This window comes from Falco rusticolus, chromosome 9 (genome assembly GCF_015220075.1).
Source record: "Falco rusticolus isolate bFalRus1 chromosome 9, bFalRus1.pri, whole genome shotgun sequence".
NCBI lineage: Eukaryota > Metazoa > Chordata > Aves > Falconiformes > Falconidae > Falco > Falco rusticolus.
In genome coordinates, this window is record NC_051195.1 from 43,637,197 (window position 1) to 43,662,065 (window position 24,869).

The following is a 24,869-nucleotide window of genomic DNA, read 5'->3' on the forward strand; positions in this document are numbered from 1 at the left end:
CTGTTGAGACATAGTTTTTATGGCCCTGGGAAATCCCTTCAGTGGGAGAGCTGATCATTTCTCACTTTGCAATGGTACTTTAAGGTAATGGTCTATGCCTCACCACTCCATTCTACTATAACGCCCAGGAGAACGTATTCTTCAGCTGCCCTGTATTTCAGTTCATCTCAAGCTTTATTTCCATTTTGGTTTTCCCATCAGTCAGCAGTAGACTCCCTGGTGAGTCCATCTGGTGGTTTGTTTTCCCAGTTTTCATAAAGAAGTGTCTTTAATTTCCAAAAAGATCCATCCTCACAGCACCACAAACCAGGGCTCTGCGGTAGAGCAGCAGTGAGCTGCATGCTCCCTTGCCTGCCGTCATCTTCCACATGTCCCTGTAGGACAAATCTGGAAGATACTTGCCCCTTTTCTTACGTTGCCTAAGTAGCAGGACCCAAATCACACCAACATACAAACCACTGTTGCAAATGTCAGCTGCACTAGATATTAAATAATAATAATAAAATTACTGCAAATGAACATTTGTTTGGCTTTATCAGCTCAGCATTCAGAGTTTCACCTCTTCACATAATAAAAGGAATGCTGCTTGCGCTATTCCCTTGAACTCATCCAGCGGCATCCTTTTTACATGATCTTATCCTTATATTGCCTCAAACAAAAACTGGGGGTTTAAAAAAGCAATACAGAGACATATTTTTAGCCACTGTGAATCACTGGAGTGCCACAGGTCATATTCACCAGCTGGTCTGACATGCTCAATTGGAAAAGAGAAAGTGAAGTTGGCTGATACTCCATAATGGTACAATCAAATTAGAAAACAGAAATCTCAGGATCTGTCTCCTCTTCTTCCCCCACCCACCCCTCCCCAGTTCTTTCTCCTCTTTTCCCAGTCTTTCAAGCTGTTTGTTTCACATCTTGAGCCAAGAGGGTTTCCAGCCAAACATGCTGGAGGGTGGTGGTGGTGGGAAGTGTTGTTTATCTGTAGTTACGATACTTTTTTTGTAGAATAGGCAGAACCTGCCTTGCAAACAGAAGAACCGGTGTCCTCAAAGGTGGTAGGAAAACAGGAAGGTAATTGCACAATAAGCCAGCCATCAATAAAAAGCTCGTTTGCTTTTGGACCACTATTTTTTGTAGTATTTTGCTATCTGAAAATTCAGTTTGGTGTCCTATGGTATTTTCAAATGCATTGACATGTCTTACTTCCCCACAGGCACATCTCTGCACTTTTAGAGGTGTAAATGAATGTAAGATTAATTCTCTTTCTCCTCCTGCCCTGGGATGAAGGAGAGCACAAGCACTGTAGTTTCACCGCCATAATACTTTTAACTTAGTATTTGAAGTCAGGCTGCTCTGTGTTTTCTTAGAAAAAGGAGGCTGAAGATGTGATTGAAGTGGTTATTCTTTCAGAAAGGCCACTTCGTTCAATGCAAGCCATAGCAGGAAAATTACTGGTTTCAAAGATTTCCTCAGAAAAGTTTTTCAGGGTAGGCTGGAATTTTTTCTTCAGAAAGGGAACTCCTGAAATGCTGCTGACTACGTTTTATTCTTGCTGAGTTTTCAGAATCAAATGAAAAATATGTTGTGAAAACACTTTCAACCAGTTCGACCTGTTACTTTAGTGTAATTTGGTCACGTTTCTTTTGTAGTGCTGTTTTCATAAAGCCAATCTTCGTGGTCTGTTTGGTGGCTCAGATATCCAGTGAGAGGACAGGGAAATACTGAATGAGATAATCCAGAATGAGAGGGATTGAATGAATTTTTTGCTTTCTAGTAGAGGGGATCACTGATGCCATCAAATAACTAATCTGAAATAATGTCATTCTAACGAGTACAGGCATTTAACAGCAGGTATCTTACTGATTATGTGTCTTTCAGTGCTTGCAGATAAATCAGTACAAAAGAGCTCGAGCTTTGCTGCTTTTAGACTTCACAATCTAACCTGACCTTGGGTGTGTGTCCTGCAAGGGAAATTAGTAATGATTTAGTTATAAGTCACTCTTCCCCTGCTGCCAGAGCTGAGCTGGTGTTCCTGCCACATGGTAAGGGGTACCACAGAGCATTACAAAAGTCTGAACTGCAGGATGAAAAATATTCTCATCCAAAGGGCCAAGTCTTTCTTCAAGGCAAATAAAAACCAGGGACACATTTTAATTTACCACCCCTGTTATGGAACAAAAGCCCAGTGTTTTGGTAAAGGATTTCACTACTGCAGAAGGTAGGCACTGTGTCGCTCCAGCAGTGAGAAGGATAGGATCACTTCTGGGAGGCTTGTGCTATTTGTATAGCGCACTGTGATCCTTCAAGGTGGAATTATGCACACAGATGTGTATAACTAGTATCTGTCACAGGACTGGGCTCTGTAGAAAATTTGAAAATAGATTAAGACCTTTGTTCTGTCATCTGAGAACATTGAACCCCTTTCTTGTGCCCCTTTCCCATCTTACTCCTCTTTCCCTTTTCCTGTTGTATAAACCGAAAAGAAAAAACCCCAACAATTTATTTATTCACTTCTCACTTCTGCCTGAGACTGTTGTGGTTTTTTGTGTTTTGTTTTTTTAAAGACCCTTCTTTTGTGAGTTTAATCAGATGCTTGATAACAGAAAAAGCGTTGCTAACTAACCCAGGGTACAAAGAAGCCCCTTCAGAGGAACACATGACCTCATCGACAGGATTACTCTATCACATGAATTCAGACTCCATCGCAAACCCAAAATAAATGTTAGGCTCCGCTGGCAGCAAAGTGTTTTATTTGCCTCCGTTCGGCAGGGCATATGCTTTGCCAATGTCTTCCTCAGTCCCTGGGATTAAACGTGTATGGAAATTCAGCCCAGGAGGCAGATTTTCCTGGTCTCCAATAGCCGGCCGTGCACTCCAACGCTGCTGGCTGGACTGTGCCTTTGGGCCATTGCCCTCCTGGAACCAGTCAACCCTGGCACAGGTTTGCAGTCGTGGAGCAAGTCTGGTTTTCGCTCACAGCTCCCATTGTCTGTCTTGGTTTTGTTGGGTGCCGGGAGCCTTGGCAGCCAGGAGCTGACTCTGGGAATGCTGGTGGGGTCACACACAGCACTCCCAAAACTAACGTTTTGCCAGAAGGCGGCACACATCCCTGCCTAATAAATCAGAATTGACACCATTGTACTGCCTCGATGCTCTCAGGGTCTCTAGCAGCTAATACCGAACAGCATCGATATCCTTAGGCTATCTATCTTTTTTGTAGGCACTTCTCAGGAAGTATGTGGATTTCTAGCCAGTCGCTTTGAAATCTCCATCTGGGTGTAAAGACACCACTAGCATCGCCCCTGTGAATGAAGAGGAGGGTGTGAAGAGCAGTGCAGCTTCCACCCTGGCACGCTTTTGCTGGTTAAGGTGTATCAGCAGAGACCTCAGCGTCTCCAAGAGAAGGCAGGAAAGGCTTCTGAAGTTGTTGAAGTAAAATTAACTGAAATGGCAAGATCCTATCAAGTCACAAGCTGGTGATTTGGTATAAACCATGTTATCCACAGTCATTAGCGTGCTGGAAGACAACACATCCGTAACTCAGACTGAGATGTATTATTTGTTTCTAATTATGCAAATTTAAAAGTATGCGAGATCAAACACCAAGTTATGAGCATGGTCTGATTAATTCTGCGTTATTCATCTAAGCCACACAGCAATTATCTTCATTCATTTTGAACTTGGATAACTTTCTTTATTCTGATGATACCAAAAATGAGTGCTTAAGAACTTTTGATTCCTGTGTTTAATATGAGTCTCTTCCTGAGTCTAGTTGGTTACATATAACTACTACGTAATACCGCTTTGGATGCTTCTCCTATAAACAACTGTGTTTAAATAGCCATACAGCTCTGGCACAAGCTAAGAGAAGCTGGGATATTCCAGGGTTCAGCAGATGTCGTTTCCTCAGGCTCTGATCCTGTAAATGTGAATTCTGCATAACACTTGTGCTACCTGTCTGTGAGACAACAGATGTTGCAAACCCTTGTTCTTGAGGTTTCCCCACTGATTTTCATGATTGTTTTGATTAATTGAGTGTTCAAGCAGTTTTGGGAGCATCATGTTACAATGTATGCTGTGCCTTTATGTTTCTTTAAGGGACAGCAGGCTGTCTCTGAAGTTACCTGCAGGAGGTACGTCAAGGGGCAGTGGCCCTGGTGCATCACACAGGAGCTGTGCCCGGGCAGAAGGGTGAGCAGAAGGTGTGCGGGTTCTGCCACGTTGTTTGCTGCTCTGCATTACTGTGCAAAACACCCCCACCTGAAATAGAAATCTCCTTACAGTAGCACAAAGCATTTCCATACGACTAATCTTCTTTTAATAATGTTAAAACCAGGCTTGTTATTTCATTTCCGCCAATGGTAGCTGGCCTCTGGAATGGCTCCAAAGGAAGCATTGAGTTTATTCTATAAATAATTGCCTAGGTATGGCCTTAACAAGAGTATCTTATACCCAGCAGCCTTAAACAATGTGGTGGTTGTTTCAGAGCAGCTCTGCTCTAGCCAGATTGAATAATTCCCAAAGGGATCTCATTGGCTCTTTTCACCATCAATTGTGTCTACTCTCTATCTGTGGCTTATTTAGAAGGTGACTGTAATTAAACCTTATTAAGAACTGTAGCCACCTGGCCACTATTTAACATGCTTGAGGCTTCCTCTAATATAGGTGGTATGTAAAAGTGTTCAGAGACAACATCTAGCATGAAGATCATAGAGCTTAGGCAGAAAAATGGAGAGCAGGGAAAGTTTTTTCACAGGGAGACTTTCACATGAAGTAAAGTCTCTCTAGAGGAGCAATTGGAAACATAAAAAGAGGCAATTTAGTTATTTGCACTTTTTTTAGTGTGCAAATCTCCCACAGACTTATTAGAAATCAGAATGATAATTGGCTAAACTCATGTCAGAAATTAAGAATGATCTCAGACCTCACCAGTCCCAGCACAGCGCCATTTCCACACACCTGGCTCTCCTCTGAGTTCTTGCTCCTTTGCTCCTGATGGAGTAGCAAAAGCAGCAGTAGTATGTTCAGGCAGAATTTCTTTGCTTTTCTAATCATCAATCAGGTAATTCCTAAGAAATCAAAATCTTTAGGACTAAGAAACTTGGTTGTTGAGCTCAATATCCTGTTATTGCAGGCACCTCAACGCATGATCTGCTTTTCACTTCTGTTTAATTATTGTATGTTTTCATCAGTCATTTTCTCCCAGCAGTATCTCTGCCAGCTGACTCTAATTTTTCATTTAATTCATGAGACTTGCTCATTATATTTAATACTTTATTGATCAAAGGTGTTACTGATACTGGAAGAAGACCACCTCTGATCTCTGAACTTTTGTTCTGCTTTGAAAAGCAGCCAAATCTGTTGTTTAGTTTGGAAAGGTCTGTTCTGTCTCTGAGATCCTGAACAAGGATAGACCTAGAGAGATTTTCCATGGCTAAGAGTACAAAACTTTTGAAACAAAGTAGTTTATAATGGAGTAATCATGCTAATTTAACTCAAAATAGTCACTGTACGACACAAGGTTTAGTCTCTCATGGGGTTTCTTTTATGCTTATCGTTCAGAATTTACCATAGCTCTTTCACATTTTTATGGATGTTGGCTTCAGCGGGTTATTATTCCTTCCCCTTTTGTGGCACTGTCATGCTGATGGCTTTGAAATATGAGCCTTTGCTAAATTCTAAATTGTACACAAAGCAATTAATTAAAATTCCTTCCAAAACAGCCTTGGCGAAGCCCTGTCTATATGCTGCTTTTCAGCCAAGGTAGAATGGGCGGAGGCTAAAATGAATCCAAATGGTTTCATTTAAAGATGACATACAGTAGGATCTGTGAACCAGAGACTACACAGCTTCCCCAAAGTAGAAATGTCATCTAAGAGACAAAGCCAAAAATTAAATACTAACTGGAGTGAGGAGTTCATGCTTAGCTGAGTGATGTTTAATGCAGGACCTCAGGGGCTGGATGGGGCAAAAAACGTCAATGTATTTGTTTTAATTACTGTTCTTGGAAACAGTCTGAGGTATAAATCTAATCGCAATGCTAGTGACCGCCAGGATCTACTGTAGGGTTCTTTTATGGTGATCTAAAATTTGTTTTGTTTTTATTAGTCATTCCAGTGGCATAGGCAAGGCCCTCAGAACGTGCAATGGATGCATTCTGCACATGAACCCTCTGATCTATAAGAACTTAGAAGTTAATCATAAATTAACTGTGCAAATCAGTTCCCATCTCTGCATTCAAAGTGCCATTATTTGTGAGTGTGCTCACTCCTGTGAAGGTGGCTGCTCTTAGATGTGCGATGCCAGCCCTAGATGAAACACAGGTTGCCTCAGGGTGCATCCAGAGCTCTGAGTTGTGGATGCTTACCCACATCAAACACAAACTGGCGGTCTGCCCTGAAATATAAAGTATTTAAGACATAAAGGCAGAATCATGAAAAGAGGTGTGGTATTCGGGTCTGGTGCTGTAAGGCGCTATAAATGCCTTCTGGGAGGTGGTTGTGTTTTAACTACTGCGATGAGACTCAGCAAGGCTGGCTCAGCTTGGCCAGCCTTGCAGTGGGTAAAATACTTAGAGCAAAATGCAGAGGCTTCCCAGAGCTCGGCTGTCTCAGCGCCAGCCTCTCTGTGCTTCAGTTTTCCATATTTAAAGTGGAGGAATAATACTTTGCTTGTCCATGATAAATACAAACTTACAGAGAAAAGGCTTTCTGCTACACCTGCAGCACACATGGACCATGGGGCCCTTGTTCTGGGGCTATGGACATCACTGAACCATTTCTGTAAGGTAAATTGGGATTTTAGTACCTGGCCACCTTGTATCTTCAGACTTCTCTAGTTAAACAAGTCCTTCCTGGTTGTTTCCTCTCTGCCTCTCCCTCTTTTTTTTGCTGCTGTTGGACACCTGCAGACAGCAAGATCTTTTCGGTTAACGCTTTTATTTCCTTTTAACTTCTAGGAGCAGGTTCATTCTGCAAGTCTGGAGCAGGGTGGGGTGGCAAAGCTTTCAAATCAGTGCCTTGGCATTTTGCCATTTATAAAAGGGTGCAGGGGGGTATCACTGCATCCAGATCCACAGTTGTTTGTGGGTTTTCCACGTGCTGGATTTCTTATATAAAAAACTGTAGAGTACAGGCTAGATTTTTTTCTTCATGAATTGACCATGGAGGTAGAAGTGAAGCTGTTCAGATAGAGGCATTTCTATAGAGGTTTGAATAGAGGTTTCCAGCGCAGCTTGGAAGCTGGATGGGTTACAGCTCATCACACTGCATTTCATCTGTTCGAACTTTTGAGAATGAGGGAATCAGTTTCTTCCATTTTTCTTTGATAATTATATTCCTTTTTTTCCTCTCTTCATGCAGTCGATTTAAGACTCGGAACAAAATTTCCAAATTATGTGTATTTCCCTTTAGAGCTCCACATTCTAGGGACCTATTCAGATCTGTGGTGCCTAATTGGTGTTGAAACAATTGCAACATTTCTTTGCACACACTTTCTCTGTGAGTCTTGGGAAACACAATTAATTTTCTGAATCACTTAAGATCTGGCTGCCTGAAAATTCTTTTCCTTAGAATGAATACAATGTAAATAAAGAAGGAGGCGGGGGGGGGGCGGGGGCGGAGGGGAAGTAACGATTTGGCTTTGATCATTTCTGCTGGAAAGGTTTGGTAGTGATGGTTTAGGACAGTTATGAATTTCTGCTCTTTTCTGTGATTTAATGGAGTTTGACCTACACTGAGTATCCCTGCTGATTCCTTTGCCCTGTTGGAATTGGGAATGGAAAGAAAATTATTTTCTGTAGTTATGAATGTATGGAAACAGCAGTGAAAGACTATGAAGTCAGAACTGTTCGTGTTTTGGCCTGCCATGTCAAAACTTTCGGCTGCCCTCCCCAGTTCCTTTCTTTGAGAAAGTTTCAATGATCCATTTGTGTGTGAGAAGATGCCTGGAGCCTCAAAAATCACATGCTCTTGGAAAAGCTATGTTAACACTTTTTCTTTAAGAGGCTGCATCTTTTGAAGCCTTGTAAAAATGCATTCTGGCAGACAGTTTCAATTCATTAATCCTCTGTAATAGCGCTGCTTGTGTTCCTTGTAGAAAATGCACAAATTCCCCGTGTCTGCAAAGGGAGAGTATTCCAGGTCAGATCAAATTCCTAACAAGGCTCATTTGTATGGCGATAGACAAAGGGAAGAGCTCCATGATATCATGATGCCCATGCCTACACGTGCACTGCTGGATACCCCAGTCTTGAGGGAATAGATGGCCAGGTCATGCCTTGGTAGAAATTCTTGAAACATGGAGTTTCTTCGGTTAACAGATCCCAGAAAACTATTTTGGGATTGGCAATTAACAAATTTAAAAACGTACCTTTTTGTGCTTTCCGTAGAGGGCTATGGTTCTTCTCCAGCTGAGCCTTCCTCTCTGTCAGAATCCAGCCCATTGCTACTTTTATGCAGATCTTAACACTATGTGCTTAAATCCAATATATGCTAACAATATTTGATCCCTTCTTGCTGTAATGTTGAAAGTATCTCTTTAAAGGAGCATTCGTTTCCTTTTTTCTCTCTCCCCCTGCCCCCCTCTGCCTTTTTGAAGTCTAATTTCCAAGTCATGACATGTAGAGGGTGTCTGAGCAAATCTAATCAGCCTTCTGCCTCCTTTGTGAAGGACAGCTGAGATACTTTTTAACACCTCCATTTCTTCATTGCTGCAATCTGTTTTGATTGAAATCACACAGAGTTCTCATCTGCATATTTATCACTCCATATACCCACAAATCATCTCACAACTCTGCCACTACTGAATTTTCAAGAGAAGCTGGAGTGGTACACTACAACTTTAAACTATGCAAACATTAATTTAGTTTCTCACACCTGCTGGTTTCCAGCAAATATGTCTTTGGGGAAGGAAAATTTTCACATATTAACTTTGCTTAGTATTCCCTGGGAGTCAGGATTCCTGGGTTTTTTTTAAAGACTGATTGAAAATTTCCTAGTAAGAAACAAATTTCTAATTAAATGGAAAGGTCCTGAAAAAGTTCTGGTGTTGGGAGGGGGGATGTCTAAACAAAAAAAAATAACCTTAACATTTTTTCAGCTTTTGACAGCCAGACTGTGATGTGCTTTCAGATCCTCAGATGAAAGGGCTGCAGTGGAAATGAAAACTATTCCTTTTCTTTGTGCTATTGAAAGCCCATCTGACTTCCAGCACATATTATTAAGAGTAGTATTAGCTACTGATCAGGTTTTAAACAAGTGTTCTTCTAGTTCTTTTTATTCTCTTTGGGAAAACATCTAACTTCTATAGTTAGTGTTCATACAAGACAAGGAATTTTTTTCTTCCTCAATGTGTTTCTGCATCATGTGGTACTACATAGATGCCATGATTAGCTTGCCAATTCATAGTCTCTTTTTTTTTTTTTTTTTAATAGGCAAGAGACCCCTCTAAAGTGAATAATAACATGGCCCGAGCCAGGCAAGACCGAGGAGTAGAGAGGAAACAACAAGTTTAGCCTGTGGCTGGGATGAAAAAATCTGCATTATCTTCATAATCTTCCAACATGAGGGGCACAGTTCATTAGGATGAGTAATATTCTGTATTAGACAAAGTCCTTGTCAAAACCGGACACATTCTTGGTCCTACAAGCCTCTCCACATACCTGAGAGATACGGTACAAACACACCCAGCTCCTTTTTATATGCGTTACAGCAAGGCCAAACTTATGACGAGAAGTGCCATCTTCTTTTGCAAAGACTTCTTGCTGCAAGACTTCTAGGTCTTTATTGACAAGTCTGTTAATAATCTGGCAACTGATGTCTGCAAAGAAAATAGAGAGAGTATGTCTCCAAGAAGCAGGTTTAAAATACAATCTACATGAACTGTTCTGAGGGGAAGAAAATGGGGAAAAACAAAGGGACAACAGAGCCTGACAGTTGCTGTGGCTTCCATCTGTCTCTAGAACAGCCTGTTCCTGGGTGGTCCATCATGGTCTGAGCTATTGTTTAGATATGTTTGAGGAATGGGAGTTAGAGAGAAGGATGTTGTCTTTATTCTCCCAGCCAAAAATATGACTAATGTATAAATAACTGTATGAAAGTGTCTTGTTCTGTAGATCTCAGATCTAGGAGTGGAGCTCAGCTAATCATGCTGGATCCTTGGCAGATCAGATGAGAAACACCTGATGTAAATTAGCTCAGATATCACACTAGGTGTCAAAACACTGAGGTCACAGCTCAGATGCTGGGGAATGCTTCTCCTAGACCATCACAATGTTTCTTCATAAACTTCAAAAGGATGTCAGCTAAGATACATTAAGTCTTCCAGTATCATCTGTAGGCTGAGGTTTGGCCAACTCTGTTGCAGCGAGCATCCAGTAAAAGTAATGATGTTCCTGTGGTTTTCATCATCAGCGAAGGTAACAGTGACAGTGGCTCTTGTCAGAAGTATATTTTTCATTTTCTGATTTTATATTTTATATTTTAAAAATAACGGTTTGTACCATCATAAAATGATGTGTAAACTCATGTCAGTCAGCAGAGAAGCTGCAATCAATTTTCTTGGTTTGGTCAAGGCACATATCCTTGTAGACTGGGATTTACAAAAATCATAAAGAAATCGATGGTTGACTTTCAGTAAAATTCAGTGGGAATTAGGTGTAGAGCTGCTTCCAGTTTATTCCATTTTCCATTGGTGATACATCTGTCAAGCAGCCTGTCCCTTAAATAGCTGCTTGAGGATTAGGCACCAATTTTAGCTATATGACCCTGTCTCAGGGCAAAAAGTGTGTAGTACATGGAATCTCATTGTATGGAAAGCAATTTGTAAACCCTGAGTGGGAGTGCTTGAGCATAAAATCTTACCTCAAATGCTGTCCTGAACATGTTTCATGAGCTGGCAACCCAATTTAGGGATTGGCCTGAGTCACAAATGAGACCTGGATCATGTCTGCCTCTGTTATTCTTTATTAGCTACCTTGTGTTGTCTTCTGGTGCAGACAAGGGTTGCAGACATATTTGAACAAATGGGGTAAGCGTTAGAAATGGCTTAAAGCTGAATGTTTTTCCATGGCAAGAAAAAAAAGCGCCTCCGCTGCTGCTTGTTTACTTCTGGTTTATTCCCCAATAAAAAGTGAAATTCACTCTTTGTGAGCTCAACATTGTCTACAGAAAATTAACTTCAGTAAAGTGTCTGACGTATTATTGTCATTCTTCCACAAAAGCATCAGGAATAGCATGGGAAAAGAATTATCTCTACACTTTGCGGGAGGCAGAATGGTGGAAGAAGCCAGTCTTTCATCTGACAAATGAATTATCATCAAAACAGTGGTGTTTAGAGAATAAATTGCTATTTCCTCCATTACTGGCATTTCACTAGCTTACAGCTAGTTAAAACACAGTCACTGAGCTAACCGTTTAACCAAAGTTTTCTGGGTGTAGAAAGAAAAGCAAAGTTAAATCGACATTTATTAGGTGTGCTTGTTTAGCCAGTCCATTAGCTGCTTTTCATTCTCACTCTACATGCTGAGGGGTTGATTCTGCATGGAAGTCAACAGACGTCTCTTAGCTCCCCTGGCTTATATGAAAGGAACAGGGACAGACTGAGGAGGAAGAGGAAATACTGAAGCTAACTGAAAATAATCAGTTTCAGAAAGAGCTCATACAGCCCAGCCAGGTGTTTGTACCCATAAGCAAGCTACTGTATTACAGCTGATGGAAGATCAGACAATGGGAAATGTTGTCTAGTGGAAATGCGTATTGGTTGCTAAAAAGATGGTTTTACACCTGTATTGATGTATGGCTTTCTTTCCTGAAGGACTTACATACTCAAAGGATTTCTTTTCCTTGTCTTCCTCTCCCTTTTTATTGTGTGTGCGTGTGCACATGTATTTTTATTGCTGTTTATTACATTGTACCTCCTTTGTTAGAGTCTCACCTGTTGTATCTCACTACTTCTGAGCTAAAATACTGCTAGCTATGATACAGGCATTGACATCAGAACCTTCAACCTCCAGTGTTCCCCAGAGAGCTCCATTTATCTTCATGCTGTAGACAAATCATCAGTATAGTGAAACTTCTACTGGGCTACAAGCCCTGGAGTTTGGATTCCCAGCCAACTGGAATAATTTAAAGCATATGGAAAAGGTCTGCAATGACTTAGTAATGTCGATATACCTTCTGACAGCCTCTCGAGTTTCGTACGTGAGCCAGCCTTCAGTAGCCTTCAAGCAGCAGACTAATGGGTGAAGGAACTACAAACTTTTACCATCAGTTGAATCATAACAGAACATGTATTTGTTTTAGCTACCTCCATCCCAAAGTAGTGTTTTCAGTTGAGATGAAACTCAGCAGGTGTCTGCTTGAGGCAATTCCACTTGGTCTTCTGCTTGAGGTGGTTAAACCTTCCATACTCCAATATGCTTGCTCTAAATGGGAAATAACAGTAGCTTCCTTCAAGATTCGTGTCTTGTGACATTCTGTTCACAAGCACACTGAGATCTTGGAAAACAAGGTAATGCACTGATGTTATATATAAGAACAAGCTCAGCAGCTTGGGTGAAGTGAGGTGGTATGCTGAGTAGCACCCAGCCACGTTCTTTAAGGATGTCGGCCCGCATTTGGTGTCATAGGCCTTTTATTGGGTGGTGTAGCTGTGGTTCATCCCTTACACTGCTCCTTTGTCTTTTAGGCAACAAGTGCACGAGGAAAGGAAGGGATATCCAACTTGGTCTGAACTGGCTCTCCGGTTTCTGCTGCAGATTACAAAGGCCAAACATATATAGACTCCATCAGCTTTGAAAAGGAACTGACCACTGCCATGGGACTCCCCACCCAGGTTTTGGCCTGTGTGATCTTAGCTTTGCTGTCCCAGGATGTCAATGGCGGAGTCATCAAGCAAACTATCCGGCAGAAGTGGAAGGCTGGGCTAAACATGACCTTGCCAGAGGATAACCAGCCTGTGGTTTTTAACCACGTCTACAACATTAAGCTGCCTGTTGGCTCCCTTTGCTCTGTGGACCTGGACACAGCAAGTGGCGACGAAGACCTGAAGGCAGAAATTGAGCCTGTCAAGAATTATGAGGAGCACACAGTGAATGAGGAGAACCAGATTGTCTTCACGCACCGTATTAACATTCCCCGCCGGGCTTGCGGCTGTGCAGCTGCCCCAGACATTAAGGATCTGCTGAGCAGGCTAGAGGAGCTGGAGGGGCTGGTATCCTCCCTTCGGGAGCAGTGTGCCAGCGGGGCTGGATGCTGTCCTAATTCCCAGGCAGTAGAAGGTAAGGCAGACAGGGGAACTGCTCTTGAGGAAATTCTTGTGCTGGCTGTAGATCTTGTTTAGAGTAGATACGCAGATCTGTTTCAAGAATGAGCAAAAGTCAACCTGTTAAATTTGAACCGTAACCAAAACTGGGAATGTATTTGGCCAGCTTGCAAGATATGTTCATTCACAGTTTTGTGGTTTGATGAATCTGTGGGTCAGAAGTCTGCCTGGGCTGCTTTGTAGCTGTGGCACCAAGCGTGTACGACATTTGGGCAGGGTGACAGTCTATGTCAGAGTTAAGATTAAAACTCATATAGTCCAAGCTCTTGGCTCTATGTTTTGTCCCTTTGAATAAGCTGCCAATGTAACCAGGTTTGCTTCCAAGTTTTCTTTAATAGAAACCAATAAAAATACAGCAGGGCATAAGGCAATAGACAAGCACAAACAGTTAGAGAAGGGGGGAAAAGGTATCCTTCCAGGATTTTTTTTAAACTGTGGTAGGGGATTGCTCAAACAAGAGAGAACACACAGGTCTTCTCAGTAGTACTCTGTCCCTCTGAGCACAAAGCCAGACTCACGGCTGAGGATACACCATGCTGCCTGGCTTTTGATGTTCTGGAGTGAATTGGTGAGTAATGCCCTGATGGAGCAGGCAGGAAAGCTGCTCAGTCAGTTGACGAGGGATTTTGAGAAGGCCAGAGGAATCCAGCGTGCTCGTTTACCAAGTAGTTGGCAGGAGCTCTTCCCTGCTACTAATGCGAATTAAAGCATTCCTGCTAAACTAAAGCTCATTGGAGGAAGATGGAGGGATTCTCATTTAAAAGCTTTGGAGATTCTGGAAGTTATGTCCTGTAGGGAGCTTGAAAAATCAGATCCCTTTTAGGTCATATGTGCCACACTGGTTTAATGTATCCCAGACCTGAGGGGAGTAATGGGTTTTCTGGATCGTTGGTACAGGTCAGCTGGACACAACACCCTATTGCAGCGGACACGGCAACTACAGCATCGAGATCTGCGGCTGCGTGTGTGAGCCTGGCTGGAAAGGCCCCAACTGCTCTGAGCCCAACTGCCCGCGCAACTGCTTCAACCGGGGCCTCTGTGCCCAGGGCAGGTGCCTCTGCACCGAAGGCTTCACCGGCGAGGACTGCAGCCAGGCCACCTGCCCGTCCGACTGCAACGACCAAGGCAAGTGCATGGATGGGGTTTGCATGTGCTTCGAGGGGTACACGGGTCCAGACTGCAGCGAAGAGCTCTGCTCCCAGGGGTGCAGCGTGCACGGGAGGTGCGTGGGCGGGCGCTGTGTGTGCCACGAGGGTTTCACTGGTGATGACTGCAGCGAGCCCCTCTGCCCCAACAACTGCCACAACCGCGGGCGCTGCGTGGACAACGAGTGCGTCTGCAACGAGGGCTACACTGGCGAGGACTGCAGCGAGCTCATCTGCCCCAACGACTGCTTTGACCGTGGGCGCTGTGTCAACGGGACCTGCTTCTGCGAGGAGGGCTTCACTGGGGAGGACTGCGGGGAGCTGACCTGCCCCAACAACTGCAACAGCAATGGGCGCTGCGAGAATGGGCTGTGCGTCTGCCACGAGGGCTTCGTGGGGGACGACTGCAGCGAGAGGAGGTGCCCAAAGGACTGCCACAACCGTGGGCGCTGTGTGGGCGGCCGCTGCATCTGCCACGAGGGCTACCTGGGTGAGGACTGCGGGGAGCTGCGGTGCCCCAACGACTGTCACAATCATGGTCGCTGCGTCAATGGGCAGTGTGTGTGCCACGAGGGTTTCATCGGTGAGGACTGCGGGGAGCTGCGGTGCCCCGGGGACTGCAACAACCGTGGGCGCTGCGTCAACGGGCAGTGCGTGTGCCATGAGGGATTCATCGGGGTGGACTGTGGCAAGCTGCGGTGCCCCAATGACTGCAACAACCACGGGCTCTGTGTCAATGGGCAGTGTGTGTGTGACGAGGGGTACACCGGAGAGGACTGTGGGGAGCTGCGGTGCCCCGAAGACTGCCACAACCGCGGGCGCTGTGTGGAGGGGCGCTGTGAGTGTGACAACGGTTTCACGGGGGAGGACTGTGGCGAGCTGTCCTGCCCCAATGACTGCCACCAGCGTGGGCGCTGCGTTGATGGGCGCTGTGTGTGCCAGGAGGGCTTCACAGGGGAGGACTGCCGTGAACAGACCTGCCCCAATGACTGCAACAATGTGGGCCGCTGCATCGACGGACGGTGTGTCTGTGAGGATGGTTACATGGGGGATGACTGCTCTGATGGTAGGTTGCAATGTCCCTTTTGAACCACTTCCCCTGGGTAATTCCCCGTGTCCATCCACGTCCATCCAGCAGCCTCGGAGGCTCTGGAAACCTTTTCCGTATAGCTGGGCCCTGTTGCCACCTTTCTTTATCATAGTCCAAACAGCTGAATCAGAGCAGTAGCACCAGCAGCAGCAGGATCTTGGCCTCCCTTGCTTTTCAGGGCTATATTGGTGGTGACTTTTTGTGGTCAGCTAGCCAGCAGGCTGATAATGGTGATGCAGTCCATTTGTTATCTTCAAGTTTGCTCTCACCACAATGTTGCTGGAGCTAGCACCAGCTGGGGTTTGTCACCGTGACCTTTCAGCTTCTCATAGTACCTCTTGATGCTAAAAAAAAATTGCATCTGCAAGAAACTGTTCTAGCTACAGAGAAGAGGGAGATGTATCCAGAGTCGTCTTACTAGGTATTCAGCAGGATCAGTCAGTCAAAAGAATAGGGCCTGAATTTTGACTGAAGAATAAGACTTTGCAGGAATGAGATAACGTAGATAATGAATGTCAGTGAATAAAGAGCCTGGGTATCAAATGTTTCTTACAACCAGGTTCTGGTTCGCTGTCTCATGCTGGATGGATAAGAAAAGTGGCTGATTTACAATGCTATCGCTATTGTAGGAGGTGAAAATGAACCACACAGCACTGACAGTATACACTGACAGACCTCAGGGTCTCATTGGCTTTGCTTTGAAGGTAGATCACTGAACTAGAGCCCTGGTGGAGGCTGAGGGCATAGTGGAGGCAAGGCACACAAAAGCAACATCCTGAGGTGATCCGTACGGAGACGACTGCCACCATGGAACAATTGCCAGGTGTTGTAAATATTGCAGTGCAAGCTTTCAGGGTTATTACAGGGGCCTTCACTATCTTCCAATTGGCCAAAGTGATTTTTCTAACCAAAGTAAAACCTGATGTTTACTTATATATATATATTTATATAGATGTATGTGTGTGTATGTGAGATCTGACAAAAGCTTAGAGTAAAATCATGGAATCAGCTGCAGTGGAAACTTAGCTATAAAAACGTGCACTTAGTTTCCCAGTACCACTGACTCTATGGAAATTGATAGAAAATTTTGGCAGCTAGATAGTGACAAGCATTACACTATTAATGAGGTAGTTTTCTTTAGTAGATCCCAGGAGAGAGATTTTGGAACCTAAGACCTTTGTAGAGTAATCAAAGAATATTAGGGGGTGGGAACATTATAAAAGACAATGAGTACCCTTGAAAAGAAATTCCATGTTTTCATCTCCTCCTTCTGGAAGACTCCTAAACCACATTTTGTGCTCTTGTACATGCAAATGTGGAGTAATCTATTGTAAGTATTTACAAAAATAATCATGTTTTATTTTACTTTGGAAAATCTTTGCAAACCCTAGGACTTCTAGCTATAAAATCATGTGCTTCTGGCAGTTGAATTAAACATCTGAATCCCTAGGGACCCAGCTATAATAGTCTTGTGCAGTAGCCATGAACGGAGGAGCTGGAACACAGTCAGCCATAGGTTGTGTGCAAGTGTGAGAGCAGAAATTGGCTCATGACTTTTGGAGATGTCTGTAGCCTTCATCAGCTGAACATTCCTTTCTTCAAGTGCCTAATTTGTGTGACATGGCTTCCCCATCCCCTGTTGGTTAGATGATTCTTATAATCTGCTCCTGGGAAAAATGTGCAACTGGGTAAGTCATTATTTTCTGAGCCTTGAAAATTTCTTATAAGTTTGTTTTGTTTTTTTTCCCCTTCCTAGTGTCTCCTCCAACTGAGCTGACCGTGACAAACGTAACAGATAAAACTGTAAATCTGGAATGGAAGCATGAGAATCTCGTCAATAAGTACCTCATCACCTACGTCCCTACCAGTAGTGGTGGCTTAGATATGCAGTTCACCGTGCCAGGAAACCAGACAGCTGCCACTATTCATGAGCTGGAGCCGGGTGTAGAATACTTTATCCGTGTTTTTGCAATCCTTAAAAACAAGAAGAGTATTCCAGTCAGTGCCAGGGTAGCAACATGTGCGTTTAATATTCCCTGTATTCATTGTTTTGTCTATTCCATTGTATGTATTTATTTGCATCCTTTTTTTTTAGGGTATTCTTTTGTATTTTCTATTTTCAATTCATTTGCTGTTCATGTTCCTTTCTGTATCGTGCACACCACAGCCATATCTAAACACCCCAGCCTCAAAAGGTGCTCTTTGACTTCTGTCACTGTGCTCATTTTTAGAGATCTGGGGCAGGATTCATCTTGCTTAGCTTCAAATGTCCTCTCTAGGCTTCTTTGAAGAGGGTAGAAAAGGATTTCTAGGGCCAAATTCATTTTACTCTAAGGTGACATCTAAAATAGGGCAGAGAAAGGTCTCTCCAAAGGCAGAATAACTGGCTGGGAAGAGAGTTTAAACATATTAGCTGCAGATAGCTGCCTGGCAGGTAGTTACAGTGGTGGAAGGATGTCCCACCCGCAGTGCCCCGTCGATGGGAACCTGTAGCTCATGTAATGATATCCTTTTCTGTCACAGATCTGCCGGCTCCAGAAGGTCTGAAATTCAAATCCGTTAAAGAAACATCTGTCCAGGTGGAGTGGGATCCTCTGAACTTTTCATTTGATGGCTGGGAGCTGGTCTTCCGTAACATGGTGAGGAAGCAGTGTCTCTTGTACAGAGGCCGTACATAAGTGCAAGATCCTGGATTTCTTGTATTTATACCGACTGATTGTCCCATGTGTTACAGAAAAAGGATGATAACGGAGATATAACCAGCAGCTTGAAAAGGCCAGAGACATCTTACATGCAGCCAGGTTTGGCACCAGGGCAACAGTATAATGTGTCCCTTCATATAGTGAAAAACAACACCAGAGGACCAGGACTATCCAGAGTGATAACCACAAGTAAGCACAGCCTGTGTTTGTAGTGCCACCTATAAAACCACTGCTGTTTGGGGTGGCCTAGGGAGGTTTTAAACAAAGAGAAAGCCAAGCTCTACACTGTGAATTGATAGGGTGGAAAAAAGTAGTGTGGAGCTGTTAATGAAGAATACATGAGGAGAAATTAAATCCTGTCCATGCTACCTGTTAGAAGAGGAAAGGAAATTTACGTTTAGCTAGCAGGTAGCAAGTGCTATACATTTTTATTCTTTTTCAAAAAGTACATCAACAGGAACTAGAATTTCTTTCACCCTGGTGATATTTGCATGAAGAAATTATTTAAAGGAGAGTTTCTGTTGTGCAGATGGAGAACCTCTTAGGCTGCCTGTCTTTCCTTTGGCAGCTCCTAATGGTAATGAATTTTGATGAATTTGCTTCTGATGAATTGAGTCCATTTGGCACTTTCTTCAACTATAGAAAGTAAAGGAAGAAAGTAAATGAAGATAATCTTCAGTTGGTAGAAGCCACTCATTTTAATTTTGCTCTGAATCATCAATTAAAAGCACAAGAATGTGTATGATTTTTCTGGCAAAATTTCCTTAAAAAAAACTTCTTTTTTTTTTCTTTTTGTTAACAGAGCTTGATGCCCCTAGCCAGATCGAGGCAAAAGATGTCACAGACACCACAGCTCTTATCACGTGGTCCAAACCCCTGGCTGAAATTGAAGGCATAGAGCTCATTTATGGCCCAAAGGATGTTCCAGGGGACAGGACAACTATTGACCTTTCTGAAGATGAAAACCAATACTCTATTGGAAACCTGAGGCCGCACACAGAATATGAAGTGACGCTCATCTCTCGTCGAGGGGACATGGAAAGCGACCCCATGAAAGAAGTCTTTTTCACAGGTAAGAAGCTGGGAAACCAATCCAAACTTCTGGGAAGTAATGTAATCACCATTAATTTCCTACGCTATTTGTATCCTGTTGCTTCAGTTGATAGTTACTGCATCAACACAGAATCAGCACCATTATAGAGGTACATGAAAGTGGAGAATGTTTCTCTTTGCCTTATAGACCTTACTGGCTCGGCAAAATATTTAGACCCCTCCAAGTATCTAAATGTATTTTGAAAATGGGAATTATGGTATTAAGTCTCTTAGAAGCTTTTGCTCATTATACCCTAAATCTCTAGTTCAGGAAACAAATTCCTCTGGATTGCTTGTCTGTCTGCTGAGCTTAATATCTTCCATGGTTCCTATTCAATCTAAGACTTTTCTGTTTTTTCTATATGTATAACAGATTAAAGGAACTGCTTTTTTCTCTTCTTAGTTCTCCAAATGTTTTCTGTTACGCTTTTAAAAATTGACTTTGCTCCTTAGTGATCCTTGGAATGCGTTATGAAAGTGTGGGTCCTTTAACATGTTGGCCAGGTTTGAGGCATTAAGGTAGCTGTGTAAATGATACATAGACAGTTACCTCCTTTTTCATCCTAAAATGAAAAATGTGTTCATTCACAGCACAATTTGAGTCTACTATAGGTCTGAACAGTGAAAGCCTGTTGAATTTTTACAGAATATTCATCGTTTGTTTTGAGCCTTAGAGTTCCTTTCAGCCATGAATGCAAGATATTTACTGAACAGAAATTCTGGAGATGATAAATTGTTGTTTCTTAGCAGCCTTTTTCCTTTTGAAAGCTGATGTATTTATAAAGGAAAACCAGTATTTTCAGCCTAATATGTTTTTTCCACAAGCTTGTTTTGTAATGAAAAATAATTACTAAAATTGAAAATGTTATTTTTGTCCCAGGAGACATAAAGCTGAATTTCTTCCACTGATGTTTTCTCCAAAGCTAGTGAACTCTTCATTTCATGCTAAAATAAATCTGCGTGATGTAGTTAAAAACGTAGCAGTATCGTGTGAGAGGAAACTTAACTTTTTCAGATCATTTCACCTTCTAAAAATCACTGTTATAAAAGACTGCTGTCATAAGAGAATTATTTCTATTTATTTACTGGTTGATTGAACACAGACTTGGATGCTCCAAGAAACCTGAAGAGGGTGTCACAGACAGACAGCAGCATCACTTTGGAGTGGAAGAACAGCCATGCAAATATTGACAACTATCGAATCAAGTTTGCTCCCATCTCTGGTGGAGACCATGCTGAGATCACAGTGCCAAAGGGTAATCAGGCCACAACCAGAGCTACACTCACAGGTAGGGGAATGGAGATCTTGCCATTAATATTGTGCCACTACCATCACCCTAGAGCACAGTAGTGTAGTGAAAAAATGCCTTTTTGGTCACTATATGTAAGAGGTACAAGCAGAGGTTACTCATTTTGTGTACAAGCAATACAAAGAAATTAAAATACATACGATATACATTTACACACCTGCAGATGGGTAACTAGCCAACAGACGGTATGTAGCCATTTCACTTTCATGTGCATTTCTGAATCCCACTAGTCAGTTCCCCAAGTTCTAGGTAGCTACATGTCTTTGTGGAGATGGCTCCAAATCTCTGAGTTCAAAAGGCTTTTGCATATGCTAGGGATGATATTTACTGATGCCAGACTGCAACTTTTCTGTGAACCTGCAAGCTGCCTTACCAGCCTGCAAGGCTAGATAACGGTACTTTGTCTGTGTCACATGGATGTCTACCTGCTTTGCTTTGGCAGAAGTACCTACACTGCAAGCTCCGGAAAGCAGAAGCTATCTCTGATTACGCAGTTGCACAGTGTCCAAAATGCAGTCAGCCATAATTTTTATCCTTTGGCATATACATGGAAAAAGATTTAGCATCAGGTCAGCTGGAGGGTCAACTGAAACCTCGATTCTCTGCATGCACAGGAAAACATGTATCTTACCCTGCATACATTCAGACTTCCTTACTTAAACAATTGCCCGTAGGCATATTCCAGAGACAGGAACTCATGCTTCTATTCCTCATCCCTTAGGTTTGAGGCCCGGGACTGAATATGGCATTGGAGTGACAGCAGTGAGACAGGACAGGGAAAGCGCTCCTGCTACCATTAATGCTGGCACTGGTGAGTAGCTTGATCTCCCTTTGTGCTCTGGAGGAAACACCAAGTCAGGTGAAGCCTCTTCTCCATGCAGTGCCTGCTGAAGTAAATGAAAGTGAGGGAAATTTGTTCTGGTGTGATTTGTCTGTAAAAAAGAACTTCGTCACCTTCTACCTGTATCATGCAACAGGGCTTCAAAAGCTCCAAAAGGTGGATAAGACTCTGAGTTGTTGCTAGACTGCCAGTATAGATGTCACTTTGTCTACAGATGCCTAAAAAACTGTCCCAGGGCAGTTCAGAGACACCTCAACTTCACTTTTTTAACCTGTAGATCTTGATAACCCCAAGGACCTGGAAGTCAGTGACCCCACTGAAACCACCTTATCCCTTCGCTGGAGAAGACCAGTGGCCAAGTTTGATCGCTATCGCCTCATTTACATTAGCCCGTCTGGAAGGAAGAACGAAGTGGAGATCCCTGTGGACAGCACCTCTTTTATCCTGCGGGGGCTGGATGCAGGCACAGAATATACCATTAGTCTGGTGGCGGAGAAAGGCAGACACAAAAGCAAACCCACAACTGTCAAGGGTTCAACTGGTGAGTAACAGCTTTTGATGAGAGTCATGCACCAGGTCATTGGGCAATGACTAACCCAAGGACAACTTCACCTGATTTTGTAAGCCATGTCTGGGGAACTGCTGAAAAACATCCGCTGCCTGCAGAGCAGGCTTAGCTCTGTCTAACATGATAGGCTTAATGGAGGGAGAGCTGTGTACTTCCCTACCTACTGTGTTTAGCTCCATGTTCTCAATGATTTCTTGTTTATCCTTTGAGAACACTCACAAAGAACTCAGCTATTTGTCCTGCACGAGACACAGTCCTCATCTTTTGTTTTAAATGAGGCTGGTTTTTCGTGCATTGTGTCTTATAATTTGAGGGTTTCTTTCTACAGCCAAAAAATAAGAGGAAGAACAACCAGAATGTATTTAACATTGCTTGTTCCCACCTAATGAATTCTCTTCACAGCATGCCTCTACCCATCACGTGCCAGCAGGGTCAACAGGGCTCTGACGTTGCCCTTTTTCAGTTTGCTCCTCCAAAAGCAGGAAAGGCTACCGCCACAGATCAGGTCACATTCACCGTTTCCATTGCATACCATGGCTGTTACACTTGCCGGCAGAGAAGGGGTCTGTTTCTGCCATCTCCAGGTGTACAAACCATTCTAATCAACCTGTTTCAGTTGACAACTTATTCAATTCATATTCTTTATGAAACATTTTGACCCGAAGATTGTGGCATACAGAGGTATATCTCGGCATAGAACACAAGTCAGTCCTGAATCTTTAAGTGCCTTCAGGCTAAATCCTGTGAGGCAAAGCCCTGACTGCTATAAGTGAGCAGAGACAATGAAATCAGAATCAGCTGCACTGCAATTATTGTCCTTAGCAGATATCAAGGTGTTTATCCTTTTCTCCCTGAAGACTATCTACGGGTAAACACATCAGAAGCTGTGGATTTTACAAATTAATAACGATACAGCTTAACTCATCAAACCTGTTTTCATATTCCCTGGTAGTGTTTGTGCCAGCAGACTCTCTGAACACTTTTAGAGTCAAGGAATGCAGGGCAGCAGAGGGTCATGTGGTATGGGGTCAACTACAGACAACCATCAGTACTGAATTACTTGTTTGATGTATAAGTCAGGCCTGCGTGCAATGCAGGGAAAACTTCGGAAGCCTTGAGGCACACACATGACAGGAAGCTGAAAGTTTATGTGGCAGGAGTGAGCAGGCTTTGATTTTTCCAGTTATCTGGTCCCCCATCTGTCTGAAGACTGAGTGGTCTCAGAAGACGTATGCAGAGGGTGAAAAGACAGAAGCAACATACTGTGGAATTTCACAGTCTGGTCTTACCGGCACCAGCTTCCAGAGTCCTACATGGTGGCTTCTTTTTCCTGGTTTGGTTTTGGTGTTGTTTCTTTTACTATAAATACATTCATCTGGCCAGTGTATTTATTTTAAGTCTTTACTCAGAGCAGCCAGTAAACAAAGCGTTCTCTGCAGTGGGCTCCTTGGAAGCAGCAGCAGCAGTTGACATAACCTGTCTCTGTGACCTTCCTCCTGCGTAGGAGCGGACAAATCCAAACACATGAGCATGGGGAGGCAGCAGCCCTCTGTAAGCCTGTAGGGTACGAGACAAGAGGTCTGCTTCAGTTTACTTTTTGATCCACCCTCAAGTCAGTCCTCTTTATCTATGTTCCCAGTCTTGAAGTCCTCAGGATAAGCCAAACAAACGTGTTGTTTTACCCTCTCATGCAGAGCTATGGGGAGCTCAGGTCCATTGCACTGCTGGGGAGAGTATTTGGAGTAACCAGGGAGAGAGAGGAGTGATTGAACTGGAAAGTGCCAGTAGTCCAGCTAGGACTGGAGCAGCTTTGCTTGGCAGGTGCAGGAGACAGTCCTGCTGTTTAGAGGGGCATGTGCCATCCCTGCTGCCCCAAGGAGCCAGGGACTGCAGAATGATTGAGACTTTTTCCTTTCAGAGTTTCCATTGCTTCTCTAAATTGCCAGTTTTTCATCTTCTATTCTTCCCAGCCTCTTGATGGTTCAGTCAGGTTTCTCTGCTGGCAGGTACTCAAGAGCTTCCCACAAATGCTTTGTATTTGTTTGTGTAGTGAATTTTCTGCCACTGAGGGTAAAGTTGCTTTCAGCCCCAGAGCTGAGGGTCTTCTATTGGTGCCTTCCCTCCTCTCTTACATTCTGCTTGGTGTCTTTTAATGTATATCAACTCTCCGCACACAGACAACTGAAACGTTCTGAGCTCATGAACCTCTAGCAGAGGACACAGCTCTAATTCTTCCATAGTATAGAATATAAGAATAGAATAGAAGCCTTCTGTTGTTTCTGTCTCTTCATATGGATGAAGTGCAGCTCAAGTGACCAAGGCTTTTTTAACTCATGATCCTGCATTCAGGAGAAGGTAAAGATTATAAAGCAAACAGTTTGCTAAATGTTATTTTGTTTTGCTAAAAAGGAAAGACTTAATATTTCACACTGCCGTTTGCTTGTTTGTTTCTTTGTAGCTCTGCATAGCCTAACCCTAATGCAGGCAATGACTCCTGACCCAGAGGAGCTTTCTGGCTCTGGGAGCTTTCTTGCTCCAGAGGCCTCAGGGATGCAGGAGGATGCACTGAGGGACCTTGTGGTCTCAAGGGTAACAGACCACAGTTTTAGTGTCTCGTGGTATGCGAATACAGGAGTCTACAGTAGTTTTGTGGTGGAGTACAAGGAAGTGTCATTGGCAGCTGGGCCCCCTGCAGAAACCTTCCTGCCCAGAGAATCCCTAGGCGCTGTGATTGACGGCCTCCAAGCTAACACTTCCTATAAAATCAAGGTGTATGGACTGGCTGGAGAGCAGCGTTC

At 43.4% G+C, this 24,869-nt stretch overlaps 1 protein-coding gene across 3 annotated transcripts in view; it reads left to right on the forward strand.

Moving 5' to 3' along the window:
- Nucleotides 1–24,869, forward strand: part of TNC (tenascin C) — a 72,098-nt gene that overhangs the window by 11,659 nt on the left and 35,570 nt on the right. For all 3 annotated transcript variants that reach the window (XM_037400013.1, XM_037400011.1, XM_037400012.1), the window contains exons 2-10: nt 12,688–13,279; nt 14,221–15,534; nt 17,315–17,578; nt 18,082–18,197; nt 18,293–18,449; nt 19,063–19,332; nt 20,456–20,641; nt 21,384–21,473; nt 21,781–22,044. In XM_037400013.1, the coding sequence (XP_037255910.1) occupies nt 12,817–13,279; nt 14,221–15,534; nt 17,315–17,578; nt 18,082–18,197; nt 18,293–18,449; nt 19,063–19,332; nt 20,456–20,641; nt 21,384–21,473; nt 21,781–22,044 (3,124 nt within the window). In that variant the 5' untranslated portion in view covers nt 12,688–12,816. The remainder of the gene's footprint in view (nt 1–12,687; nt 13,280–14,220; nt 15,535–17,314; nt 17,579–18,081; nt 18,198–18,292; nt 18,450–19,062; nt 19,333–20,455; nt 20,642–21,383; nt 21,474–21,780; nt 22,045–24,869) is intronic.